Below are 14,706 nucleotides of genomic sequence, written 5' to 3'. Positions count from 1 at the left end.
CATGATAGGCCAGGGTGAAAATAAAAGCACACCATCATAAGTACCATGTAAATAATCTATCTTGTTTCCTATTTAACTATCAAATATGGTAGCGTAGTAGTTAACATTACACATTTATGGTACCAGTGACCAGGATTCAATTCCCACCGCTGCCTGTAAGGAATTTGTACGTTTTCCCTGTGACAACATGGGTTTTCTCTGAGTGCCCTGGTCTCCTCCCACTGTCCAAAGATGTACTGGTTGGTAGGTTTATTGGTGATAGTAAATCGTCCCATTATTAGGTAGGATTAAATCGGGTTATTGCTGTCTGGTGCAGCTCTGAGGGCCAGAGGGGCCTATTCTATTAAGTATCTCAGTAAATAAATAAATAAATCAGTTGTCCTCGTTCAGCAGAAGAATGCTGAGTAATACCTGGAAGAAACTCTGAAACCATTACCTGCACCTAATGTATTGTGGACGTGGACTTCAATGTACATCAGAAATGGGCCTGGTAGACCGATTCCCAAATCAGTTTATTAAATCCTGAACAGCATGGCTATCGAGTTAGGTTTGTAGTTGGGATTTTGTGCAGCAGCAAAACCTATATGATTTTGTCTTTACAAATCTATCTGTTACAGCTGCATCTGTCTCTTGACTACATTGGTAGAAGAGATCCCTGCACACTCTCTCCTGTGAAGACAAATATATTGGCTATCCTGTGTCAAACTGAATATCCTAAAGAATTTCTATTGACTATAAACACATGGATGAAAGAAAAATGTTGGGCTACATGGGAGGGAAGGGAATAATTGATTTTGAGTTAGGCTATGTTGGCATACCATTGTGGGCCCGAGTGCCTGTAATGTTCTATGTTCCTTGCGTAAGACACAAAGAGTGTAATGGTAAAGAGGCACTTCAATTGTTGTATATTTTTTACTGAGATACAGTGCAGTTTAGGCTCTTCGGCCTTTCTAGCTGCAACACCCAGCAATCCCCTGACTTCATCCCAGTCCCAACCACGGGCAGTTTACAGTCACCAATTAACCTACCAACCGGTACATCTTTGGACTGTGGGAGGAAACCGGAGCACCTGGTGGAAAACCACACGGTCACGGGGAGAACGTACGAACTCCTTACAGGCAGCAAGGTGAATTGAACACGGGTAGCCTCCACTGTAAAACGCTGTGCTAACCACGACACTACTGTGCCCCTCTGTCTATTCAATATAGACTTAAGCTGGTAAAGAGGGGGTAGAGTCTTTAATCAATATTTGTCAATATTTTTCTAGTCCTCTAGCAGAGAAGGCAGCATTGCTTTTGCTCATTTTTAGGAAATGTGCTAGTTCAAATGGTGCAGATATCGGAGAGGAAACATCAAGATAATAGTAATTATGTTATCTTTAATTCTAAAGCAGCAATGGAAAAAGGCATGGATTATTCTAAAATAAAAATTGGATTGGATGAGAACAGATCTGATATTGGGTAAAATGGAAATTGAACTTGGTGGGTAAAACTCTAATAGAAGAATGGAGTAGGTCCTGGTACCTTCACGTGAGGAAGTCTCCTGCATGCAGTTTCAGCTGCTCTCTACTTCTCCATCAAGATTCTGCCACTGGTTTATTGGAGTACATGGAGTACCTGTTTCAATGAGGGGTGACCTTATTGAAATCTATCAAATGTTGAAAGACCTCGATAGAGTGGATGTTTCCTATGGTGGGAGAGAACAGAGGGATGTCCTTTTGTAAGGGAGATGAGGTGGAATTACTTTAGTCAGAGAGCGATGAATCTGGAATATGTTGCCACGGGCGGTTCTGGAGGCCAAGTCATCGGCTATATTTAAGGCAGAGGTTGATAGATTTTTGATGAGTTAGGGCATGAAGGGATATGGGGAGAGGCAGGAGATTGGGGTGAGAGGAAAGCTTGGTCAGCCATGCTGAAAAGACAGAGCTGACTATGCACCAAAATGGCCTAATTCTGCTCCTGTATCTTACGGGTCTTATGGGTTTATTTCTGATCAACAGGACCCAAACATGTAGGAAGTTTGCTGCCTGTATTATAACATGGCCATATAAGGGCTGTTTCCAAAGGTCAGAACTGTGAGAACTTGGGCTAGCAGTGCAAGAAATTCAACCAGTAATGCCTGCTACTTTTGAAACGGAAGTGTGCTTTTGAATATGATATTCAATAGGTGGTGATAAATCTTTTAGAACTTTTCAAAACAGGCTATGGAGATTGCTAGTCAGCTAATGCCAGAAAACCAGTAAGAAAAGTTCAAGCCAATGTTAGTCTCTTTAGAATGTCCGTAAGTCAGCTCTGTCAGTGGTTTTGATTATACCATTTATCATCATTACCATGTGCCATGTCATATCACTTGAGTGAACATGATCTTCTATCTATCTTTAATCGGAGAAGTTCTAATAAGCTCTTGCAAACTTTTGCTTTAATATAACTCATGAATGTCATGCGCTGTCAACTGCAAGTTTTTCTTCCATCAATCTGCAGGATGTTCAAGCTTCTCTTGCCACAGTACATGTCCTAAAAATCTATGGTAGGTGGTAAGTGGCTTTTAGTGCTTATCTTAACCTTCTTTTGTGAAAGCTAAATGCTATTAAGCTATATGCATTGGAATCTGAGAAATTTCATGAAATAACCAGAATATAGTTTAAGAAAATGTGAAGAAGCTAATGGTATCCATAGATCATATTAACCAGATTGAGAAATCTGATTTGGAAACATCATAATAAAAAGCACCATTCATCTTGGATGAAGAATACAGGACACAATGAAAGATATTCTTCAGATTCATTATGCTTACTGTTAGGAAAACCTGTAAACGTTTGTAGGCTCAATAACTGAAGAGATTCAGTGAATGGTTCCATCATGCATAGAGTGAGTTGAGTAGATTTCCTCATTTTTTCCCTACTCAAAACACTGTCACAAAAATATCCTGTAATAACACTGCTGATCTCACTTTGTACCACCGCTATTGATAATTTGTCGCACTTGGCATCTAAGACGATCGGTTGATGTTAAGCTAAATTCCTTTTTGCAAACTGAGCCATTTTTAGCAAGCAAAATCTTGGAAGGAAAAATATGGAACTATGAATCTGTAACTTTACATTTTCCCCAGGGAATAAGAACCAAAACCTACAGGTAAGAGGTGAAAGATTTAAAAGGGACCTGAGGGACAATGTTGTCACATAAGGGATAGTGAGTATATGGAATAAGCTGCCAGAGAAACCACTTTAGGCAGGTATAATAACATTTAAAAGGCATTTGGACAGGTAAGTGGTTAGGAAAGGTTTTGAGGAAATTGGGTTCATATGTATGCAAATAGGTCAAAAGTATATGGGCATCTTGGTTAACATAGACCTGATGGGCTGAAAGGCCTGCTTCCATGCTGTATGACTCGACCAACTAAATCTTCCACATTCTACTTAATTTTTCAGATGATTTGGGTTTCTTATTAGGTAGCGTAAAGGTCACTACATCACTGCTTTACATCACTGATTGGAGTTCAGTTCCTGCCACTGCCTGTAAGAAGTTTGTACGCTCTCCCTGTGACTGTGTGGGTTTCCTCCCACAGTCCAAAGATGTACAATTAGGGATAGTGAGCTGTGGGCATGCTACGTTGGCACCAGAAGCATTGTGACACTTGCTCAGCACAATCCTCGCTGATTTGACTTGACATAAATGACACATTCACTGTATACTTTGATACTTCTCTGTACATATGAAGCTAATCTTTAAAAAAAATCTTTAGTCCAAGGACCTTTATAAACTTGGTCAAATGTGAAGGAAAAGAGGTTGATGCTGACAGATTTCCTTGGTTTATTGTGCATGGCATCTCTGTCAAACAAAAGACTCGCTAAAGAACCAGGAATTGTAAACTTGTATGGCTAAACATTCCTGAAGTTGTTATGGGAAAGAAGTACCTATTGCCCACATCAACTAGGAGAGTACCGGCCTGTTAATGTGACTTTTGTGGATGTATTTCACTGTTATTCTATCAATTTTTTAAAAAAATTATGCATTAGTGCAGAGTTGGAACATTGGCACGGTACAAAGATGTCTAATCAATACTCTAGTTTTTATTGAAGTAGGTTCTAATTGGCTAATATGACATAGCTTTATTGCTGTGATTATTCACTTCATTACAAAGAAGTGGACCATCTGTTAGTTCATTACAGCTGCAAAAACTCATCCAACTCTTTATCTAGTTAGTAAAGTATTAGAATTCAAAACCATTGTGTGGGATTTCACCTGAGTTACACAGACATTGCTCAAGAAACTGTCTTGAGTCATTAGCCACCATTTGATTATACTGTTCTCTACTTGCTATGCATCTTTCTCAAAAGCTTTCTAGATGTTAGATTTTATTTAACAGTTTAAAGATTTTTGCATTACCAGAAACCTTCTGTTTGCAATTTGAGCAACCCTTCTACTATAATTTCTGTCTCTGTTGTGAAAGCAAAGCCATTTGTTTAATTATGTGACTAAACTGGCAGTAATTAAAAACTGTCAACTCGTTCTTATCTAAGCAGAATGTTAATTGATCACTCTTACCTTTCAATATAAACAATAATTTCATTTGAGGATGGATTAGAGAATTTGCCAGGTGTTTGTTTCCAAATTTAAAGCATGAATAAAGAAAGATGGATAGCACTATTAATTAAGAATGTTCATTCTAGGTTTTGCCCGCGAATAGATATTTTTTCAGTTAGGTTTCTTCCCTCTTAATGACTGTATAGCTATGGAAGGTAATGTGTTTTGAAATGGAAGGCAGATTTTTTTTTATTGAGATACAGTGTAGAATAGGCCCTTCTAGTCTTTCGAGCCATGCTGCCCAGCAAACCCCAATTTAACATCAGCCTAATCATGGGACAATTTAAAATGACCAGTTAACCTACCAACCGGTACATCTTTAGACTGTGGGAGAAAACTGGAGCACCTAGAGGAAACCCACATGGTCATGGGGAGGACATACTTTTGCCTTACTGGCAGCAATGGGAATTGAACCCAGGCCACTGGTTCTGTAAAGCATTGTGTTAACCACTACACTACCATGCCTTTGTAGCAAGAAATCTTCAACTTTGTCAAGATCCCTCCGACAGCCTGTCAGAAGTGATAGGATGTCACAAATATTTACTTAAACTGGCATTTGTTGCTAATAAAGTATTGAACATTTGAAGCTTAACTCAGTTTGATAATTTATCCCCATGTGTCCTGATGCATCAACAACTTGCTATTTGTCCATGACCCACTGTCTGACTGCGACTGGTCATATTGTATTCCAATCTAGCTAAGAATAGAACATACATAACTGCTCTTCCAATGTTACACTTCAAATACTCCCAGCAGTATGTGTCTCCCCCACAAATCTTATTATGCTGTAATCCACACAAGGACATGTGGTACAAGAAAAACCTATTAACAGATCTGAGCTCACACTCGGAAATGTCAGAACTCTTAGCAGAAACATGGAGCAATGCCTCAAGAAGGCAGCATTTATCATAAAGGACCCCCATCCTCCAGGGCATGTCCTATTCCCATTGCTACCATCAGGGAGGAGGTACAGGAGCCTGAAGAGACACACTCGATTCAGAAACAGCTTCTTCCCCTCTGCCATCTGATTTCTGAATGGACATTGAACCCATGAATCCTGCCTCACTATTTTTCTTTTCTTTTTGCACTATTTACCTTAACTTTTTAAATATATATACTTACTGTAATTTACAGTTTTTATTATGCATTACAATGTACTGCTGCCGCATAACAACAATTTTCACAATATATCCCGGTGATATTAAATCTGATTCTGAGTGAAACTATAACTGCCTTCAGCATGTAATATTCGATTTGCATAATGTTATTCTTCCCTCAGAAACAATGTTAATGGCTAGGCCATCATTTAATTGCCTGTTAAAATTGCGATAGAATTGCTATGAGTGAGCCACTGTGTTGAACTGGTACAGATTGTGTATAGAAAAGCTATTTCTGCAAAGATCTGGATTTTCAACCCAGGAGAGATAAGAGACTTTCCCAAACAATTCCTGCAGCAAAATGCTTGGGCTAATGTGGTCAGCTTTCAATATTCATAGCCAAGCAACACACATCAAAGTTGCTGGTGAACGCAGCAGGCCAGGCAGCATCTCTAGGAAGAGGTACAGTCGACGTTTTGGGCCGAGACCCTTCGTCAGGACTAACTGAAGGAAGAGCTAGTAAGAGATTTGAAAGTGAGAGGGGGAGGGGGAGATCCAAAATGATAGGAGAAGACAGGAGGGGGGGGGGGATGGAGCCAAGAGCTGGACAGGTGATTGGTAAAAGGGATATGAGAGGATCATGGGACAGGAGGCCCAGGGAGAACACACATTCTTTCTCTCTCTCTCCTTTTTCTCCCTCTCCTTCCGACTATACCCCTTGCCCATCCTCTGGGTTTTTCCCCCTCTCCCCCTTTTCCTTCTCCCTGGGCCTCCTGTTCCATGATCCTCTCATATCCCTTTTGCCAATCACCTGTCCAGCTCTTGGTTCCATCCGTTCCCCTCCTGTCTTCCCCTATCATTTTGGATCTCCCCCTCCCCCTTTCAAATCTCTTACTAGCTCTTCCTTCAGTTAGTCCTGACGAAGGGTCTCGGCCCGAAACGTCGACTGTACCTCTTCCTAGAGATGCTGCCTGGCCTGCTATGTTCACCAACAACTTTGATGTGTGTTGCTTGAATTTTCAACATCTGCAGAATTCCTCGTGTTTACATATTCATAGCCATCTTGCTTTGTGTTGGTGAAGAGTTTTCCCCCAGATTCCCTTTGACTTCAATTTTACTTGGGTTCCCTGGTACTAAACTTGATCAAAAGTTATGCCATGGGTAATCAGTGCCTCCATAACACTGGGATTCAGTATTTCTAACTAAGTGACATCTGGAGCCAAACGGTCCTGAAAAATCCAACTAAAATAAAGGAAAACAACTGCTGCTTGATATTAATGGTCACACCACTTCCCATTGTTTTGCTAATGAGCTGATCCTAACTTTCCTCCTAACTGGCAAATCTGTTGAATTTCTGAATTTATGTCACATGCAAACTTTGAAATGATACCTTATATCAAAAAGGTGTAAAGTCTTATTAGTATCCCAGGTAGGAGGGTTTGGTGATGGGTGGCTCAGAAGGGTAATTCTCTACTTCAAACATCTGGAAAAGAAATTACTATCTTCTGCTGCCTCTTCCTGAGCCTATATTGCATCCTGTGGCCACTTTCTTTAATCACTGTTTGCACACACCCGAATATTTAATCGGTTTAATATCTCACCTGAAAGATATCATATTTAATAGTTCACGACTTTCACTGTAATTCATGTATGTCAACCTGGTTTGTCTTAGAGAGGGCCTGAATTTGTAACATTCTGACTTGGTGGTGAGAGTGTCTTCACTGGGTCTATCTAACACGGAGGCCATGCTGGAGCTGGTCTGATATGGCATTCCTGTATCATGTTGAATAACATTCGGCGTGTTGGTTACCTGTACTGCTTGCTTGCAGGGTGACCTTTAGTCAAAGAGTAACGATGAAAGGAACTTATGATTAAGGGAGTTGAGCTTGGCTGAAGATTGATGTTGAACTCAAGATCTGGCCAGCCTTCAGAAGGGAAGATGTAGCAATGGATATACTTAGTAAGCATAAGATCATCAGAAATTATATTGGTCAATCATGTGGGTAGAAGACAAAAGTCAGATATTTCTGGATAAATAGAAAGCAGTAAATTAAGCAAAATTGGTTGACTTCAGTGGCTGGTCAAGCCATGTGCTCATCCCTGCTTCAGCAGCCAAAATTATTTTCCCTTTCCACTTGATGGGGGTGGCGGGGTGGAGATACGTCTCTATCAAAGGACTTGTAAGGCACTCCTTCCCTCTGCTAGCCTGCAGGTCACCCTTGGGCAAAGTGTAGCACCTGCTTAACCACCTCCCCCCAACCCCAATCAGGGTCACGTGAAGCCATGGGAGCAGGTGGTGGATGGTCGTATGAGCAGTTGGTACATATCACAAGACCTGGTTATGTGACCACTGATGCCAGGCAGACAATCTCTGAAGAGGATTGATAACGGCTGAGGTCACCTGTCTTGTAAAGGCACTGCCTAGAAGAAGGCAATGGCAAACCACTTCTCTAGAAAAATTTGCCAAGAACAGTCTTGGTCATGGAAATACCGTGATCACCCATGTCATACAACACAGCACATAACGAACAAATGAATGATATGCAGCAGGGTTGGCTGGCTTTACTTTGATACAATTGCTGAAGTGAGGGGTTTCTTTTTATTAATTCAGGTTGTTTGAGCAACTGGCATTATATGTACTAAACAGCAACTAACTCAAAATAATCTGCATATTTCTGAGAAAGCACCCCTTTCATGGACCTCTTCTGCCAAGCCCTTCCGAGGACTTTCTTTTAACTATTAATTTTTATGACCTGGATTTGCTGGCAAGGCCAGCATTGATTGCCCAACCCTAATTGCCTTTGCCACTTTTCCCCACTGCAGTCCTTCCACAGATGTTGTTGTGTAGGAAGTCCCAGCAGCAATGAATAACCATTAATATTCTTCCAGAGGATGCCCAGCAGTTAGTCATGTCCCATGCACGTTGGCCTTGTTCTTGGTGGTAGAAGTAGCAGGCTTGTTGGGTGAGGGTGCAGTTGTAAATGGCAGACACAAGAGCCAGTGTGTGCTGGTACGAATGTTTACTATGGTGGATGAGGTACCAGTTGAATGATCCTTCATTGATAATGTCCGCAAGTCTTTTGGCGCCACGTTGATGACTTCATTGGAGTTTGTCAATTTCATCAACTTTAACGACAGCTTCCATCCTGCCCTCAAGTTCACTTGGTTGCTTCTCACTTCATCCCCCATACCACACCTATCCACTCACCTTCTCCCTCAACTGGCTTCATGTACTCCTTTCCCTCCACCCTCCTCCACATTGTTTTCCCTTCCTTTCCAGTCCTGATGAAGGGACTCGGCCCAAAATGTTGACAGTTTATTCCTTTCCATAGATGCTGCCTTTCCTGCTGAGTCCAACATTTAGTTTGTGGTATCAGTTGAATGAACTCCTTTGTCTTGAATGGTGTTGAGCGTTTGGAGAGTTATCGTTGCACTCATCGAAACAAAAGGAGGGTATTTCATAATGCTCCTGACTTATACCTGGTACCTGGCTTTGAGAGTCAGGGGGAGAGTCTCCCATTATAGAGTATTTAGCTATTGAGTAACTCTTTTAGTGATAGTATTTATGTGGTTGGTCAATTTGGATTCAGCTCCATGATGACCCATAGGAAGCTGACAATTGTGGGGAGAGGGAATGCAGGATTTGTTGATGATAGAATATACTTCAGAAAATGACATACATACTCTCTTTCTTCAGCATATGTCCTTTCTCTTCTTCATCTTAGTTATCAGTGTGCCCTTTTAATGTCTGCATACCATTTTCCACCTTTTCCAGCAAAGAATAAACACTGGCAACTCCAATCCAAAACAGAAATAAATATAAATCAGGCCCTTGTTGAAAATTGCTCTGAGGTCAGGTTCCTGACTATAAAACTATAAAACTTTCCTTTCTTTTCCAGCCTGTGGAAACTCTTCTTATAGATGGAAACATTCCCTGGAAAGTTTAGTTTCAGAAAAGTAGTTTGAATGTTTATGAATGCACAAAGTAAACAAGGCACTGAGCTCCGACCGTGGAATCAATACAACCTTGAAAAAAACAATTAGTACAGATTTGTAATTCAGACTTAGTTCTGAAAATATTTAGAGGAATATGCAACAATATTCTCTTCCATTGCATGCATTTCTTACAAATGTGATATGATTAGAATGTCCTTGCCTACTTAAGCAATCAAGATGCCTTCAACAAAATAGACAATATAGACAATAGACAATAGGTGCAGGAGTAAGCCATTCGGCCCTTCGAGCCAGCACCGCCATTCACTGTGATCATGGCTGATCATCCACTATCAGTATCCAGTTCCTGCCTTATCCCCATAACCTTTGATACCGCTATCTTTAAGAGCTCTATCCATCTCTTTCTTGAAAACATCCAGAGACTTGGCCTCCACAGCCTTCTGGGGCAGAGCATTCCACATATCCACCACTCTCTGGGTGGAAAAAGTTTTTCCTCAACTCCGTTCTAAATGGCCTACCCCTTATCCTTTGGCCTCTAGTTCTGAACTCACCCATCAATGGGAACATGCTTCCTGCCTCCAGCGTGTCCAATCCCTTAATAATCTTATATGTTTCAATCAGATCCCCTCTCATCCTTCTAAATTCCAGTGTATACAAGCCCAGTCACTCCAATCTTTCGACACATGACAGTCCCGCCATCCCGGGAATTAACCTTGTGAACCTACGCTGTACTCCCTCAATAGCAAGAATGTCCTTCCTCAAATTTGGAGACCAAAACTGCACACAGTACTCCAGGTGTGGTCTCACCAGGGCCCTGTACAGCTGCAGAAGGACCTCTTTGCTCCTATACTCAATTCCCCTTGTTATGAAGGCCAGCATGCCATTAGCTTTTTTCACTGCCTGCTGTACCTGCATGCTTGCTTTCAATGACTGAGGAACAAGGACACTTAGATCTCATTGCACTTCCCCTTTTCCTAACTTGACTCCATTTAGATAATCTGCCTTCCTGTTCTTACCACCAAAGTGGATAACCTCACATTTATCCACATTAAGCTGCATCTGCCATGCATCCGCCCACTCACCCAGCCCGTCCAAGTCACCCTGTATTCTCATAACATCCTCCTCACATTTCACACTGCCACCCAGCTTTGTGTCATCTGCAAATTTGCTAATGTTACTTTTAATCCCTTCATCTAAATCATTAATGTATATTGTAAACAGCTGCGGTCCCAGCACTGAACCCTGCGGTACTCCACTGGTCACTGCCTGCCGTTCCGAAAGGGAGTCGTTAATTGCTACTCTTTGTTTCCTGTCAGCCAGCCAATTTTCACTCCATGTCAGTACTCTGCCCCCAATACCATGTGCCCTAATTTTGCCCACTAATCTCCTATGTGGGACTTAATCAAAGGCTTTCTGGAAGTCCAGGTACACTACATCCACTGGCTCTCCCTTGTCCATTTTCATGGTTACATTCTCAAAAAATTCCAGAAGATTAGTCAAGCACGATTTCCCCTTCATAAATCCATGCTGACTCGGACCTATCCTGTTACTGCCATCCAAATGTGTAGTAATTTCATCTTTTATAATTGACTCCAGCATCTTTCCCACCACTGACGTCAGGCTAACCAGTCTATAATTCCCTGTTTTCTCTCTCCCTCCTTTCTTGAAAAGTGGGACAACATTAGCCACCCTCCAATCCACAGGAACTGATCCTGAATCTATAGAACATTGGAAAATGATTACCAATGTGTCCACGATTTCTAAAGCCACCTCCTTAAGTACCCTGGGATGCAGACCATCAAGATCCCGGGGACTTATCAGCCTTCAGACCCAACAGTCTATCCAACACTATTTCCTGCCTAATATAAATTTCCTTCAGTTCATCCATTACTGTAGGTCCTTAATTGAAATATGTAGCTTATGAGACAACGTGTGTAAAGAAGGTTGCTTACATCTTGGTCAAAGTAAATTTATTATCAAGGTACATATATTTCACCATATACAGCCCTAAAATTAATTTTCTTGTGGGAATACTTAATAAATCCAATAACCATAATGGAAGACCAGTGTGCAAAACTCAACAGACTGTGCAATTACAAAAAGAATGAATGAATAAATCAATAGATTAATAAATAAAACAAGCAATAACTATCGAGAACATGATGTGAAGCATCCTTAAAAGTGAGCCCATTGGTTGAGGGAACATTTCAATGATGGGGCAAGTGAAGTTGAGTGAAGTTATTCCCTTTGGTTGAGAGGTAATAACTGTTCCAGAACTGATGTATATCCTTAATCAGTATCACATTTTAACTTTACAGCTACCTTGAGAACTTTAAAAAGTACACAGGTATACACAAGAATTATTTCTTTTAGCATATAACAAATTACTTTTTATCCTTAATACCCAAATATATTTTAGCAGTAAAATATGTACTTGAACATAGCTGATGAATTAATATAACTAAATATTTTAAAACTAAGCAATCACTTGACATGGGTATGTGCTTGTGATTCCCTCAGTGTTCTATAGGGTCCTGAGTCTTCCCACAATGAACAATCTATCTCAGAGTGTCATGTACCTGTGGAAGTGGCAGATCAAGATGCGGGGGGGCGGGGTGGGAGGAAGGAAAATTTGTCTTTTGAAGTGAAGTTAGGGCAGCATTCTGAGCAATTTCTATTTTTAACTATCTTGTATTTATGTGTCTAATGCTCTATTTAAAACACTGTTCCATTAATAGGTGCAGTGGAAATTCCTTCCTATATTGTTGCCTGTATTGTGATGGACAGACTGGGAAGAAGAAATACATTGGCACCATCCCTCTTCCTGACTGGCATTACCTGTATTCTCAGCATGGTCATTCCTCAGGTAACACTCAACCTCGAAAGCGACTCTGGATTTGAAATGTGTCTTTTTTTTTTATTAACCTAAAATTAATGATAGATCAATTTTGAGTAAGTTTTATGTACAAAATTCTCTACAATACTGTGCAAACATCTTATGCACACATGTATACCTAGAGTACCTAAGACTTTTGCACAGTACAGGTTGACCTTCACTAATCTGACTACCTGTAATCCGGTTCCTTCGATAATCCAACACTGATTATGCTTAATGTGATCCTTCTGTAATTCGGTATTTTCACTAATCCGGCGCTCCTCAGGTCCCAGTGGTGCCGGATTAGTGAAGGTCGACATGTACTGTATTTGTCAATGTGGAGCGGAGAGCGAATTTGTAAATCTGGCGGGAGCAAAGGATGTTGGAATGGTGAAGGTGGAGCACTGAGAGGGGCCTGAGACAGGTGGGAGAGAAAGAGTACCAGGGGCAAGGTAGGGACAGTGGCGTGGGTGTAGACACACCTAGTCCTGAGACACCAGACATGGTCATTTGATTCCAAGCATTTGGTTCATTGATCATTACAGAATGTCTCTCTTCTGCTTCCTGTTTCGTTCCCTTTCTCACTTCCAGTACACAATAGAGACCCATATCAAATCAGGTTTATCGTCACTCACAAATGTCAGAGAATTTGTTTTCTCTTTCAGCAGCAGTACAGTGCAATACATTAAATTATTTTGGTGTGCAAAATTATCCCATCACCAGTGAGTCCAGAGTTTGAGGCTTGTTGTTTGGTGATCAGCAGATCTTCTGTCTCTCATTTACAAAAATATATTAAAAAAATGTACCTAAGACCTTTAGAGAGTACTTTATCTTACTGCTTTTTAAATGGGGAAGATAGATAGAATATGCAGTAAATAGTCTATTTGCAATGGTAAACAAAGGGATGTTACGATAGGATTTCAGGATTCAAGTTTATGTATCACTTGTACATTGAAACATACAGTGAAATGTGCCATTTTTATTAACAACCAACAACCACTAGAGGCAGCCCACCAGTATTGCCACACATTCCAGTACCAACATAGCATGCCCTGAATGCTGGCCAGTACAACAAAGAACACAACAAAGCAGAACATATGAAGCACCAAAATAACCACGACAAAAGGCACTTCATTCTTCCCACCACCCATGCACATACACAGTCCTCTAAATCCCAAGCAGACTGTCTTCTTCTGCCCAGTGGGCTCGATTTGAATTTGGACATACAGACAACGGGCCTTAGACTACCCTGGAGGACTTGCAGACCCAAGGCTTTGGCTTGCCTCCTGGCCACTAGAAATAAGGCTAATCAAAGTCGTGTCATCTGTGAATTTGATCAGCAGATTGGAGCTGTGTGTGGCAGTACAGTTGTGTGTGTAAAGGAAGTAGAGAAGGGGACTCAGAACACAACCCTGGGGGGCACCCTGTGTTGAGGTTCAGAGGGGCAGAAGTCGGGGAGCCCATCCTTACCACCTATCAGCGATCTGATAGGAAGTCTAGGATACAGCTGCACAAGATGGGGTGTAGGCCGAGGTCTCTAAGCTTCCTGTCAAGTCTGGAGGAAATTATGGTGTTGAATGCTGAACTGTAGTCCAGGTACAGCATTCAAACATGTGCATCCCTCGTCTCCAGGTGAGTGAGGACGGTGTGTAGTGCAGTGGCTATGGCGTCATCGGTAGACAGGTTCCGTCAGTAAGTGAATTGTAGGGAGTCCAGTGTGGGTGGTAGCATGCTGCAGATGTAGTCTTTAACCAGCATCTCAAAGTATTTGCTTATAATGGAGGTGAGTGCGACAGGGCACCAATCGGTCAGGCATGCTACCTTGGTTTTCTTAGGTACAGGGACAATGATGACACGAAGGTTAGTAGAGTTGTGGACAGTGTGGAGGGTTGTTGTAGGCTGTAGTGGGACATTGACAGTGTGCAGATCTGGCCTAATTAGTAGATGGAGTTCACCCTGGAAAAGAGAACCAATTCATGTTGAAAGGTTGGATTTGAAGACAGAATAAAGGGTTAATGGCAGGATTCTTAGCAGTGTGGAGGAACGGAGGGATCATGGAGACTAGATCCCTCAAATATGCCATGAAAATTGATGGGGTTGTTAAGAAAGCATATGGTGTGTTGGCCTTCATTAGTAAGGGGATTGACTTCATGAGCCATGAGGTAATGTAGCAGCTCTAAAAACCCTGGTTAGATCA

The 14,706-nt window shown here is 41.4% G+C and overlaps 1 protein-coding gene across 1 annotated transcript in view; it reads left to right on the top strand.

Moving 5' to 3' along the window:
* Positions 1–14,706, top strand: part of slc22a16 (solute carrier family 22 member 16) — a 54,255-nt gene that overhangs the window by 18,213 nt on the left and 21,336 nt on the right. The window contains exon 5 of the mRNA XM_072277612.1: positions 12,373–12,500. Within this exon, the coding sequence (XP_072133713.1) occupies positions 12,373–12,500 (128 nt within the window). The remainder of the gene's footprint in view (positions 1–12,372; positions 12,501–14,706) is intronic.

Source organism: Mobula birostris, chromosome 2 (assembly GCF_030028105.1).
Source record: "Mobula birostris isolate sMobBir1 chromosome 2, sMobBir1.hap1, whole genome shotgun sequence".
Taxonomy (NCBI): domain Eukaryota; kingdom Metazoa; phylum Chordata; class Chondrichthyes; order Myliobatiformes; family Myliobatidae; genus Mobula; species Mobula birostris.
This window is presented reverse-complemented; position numbering and strand designations above follow the sequence as displayed.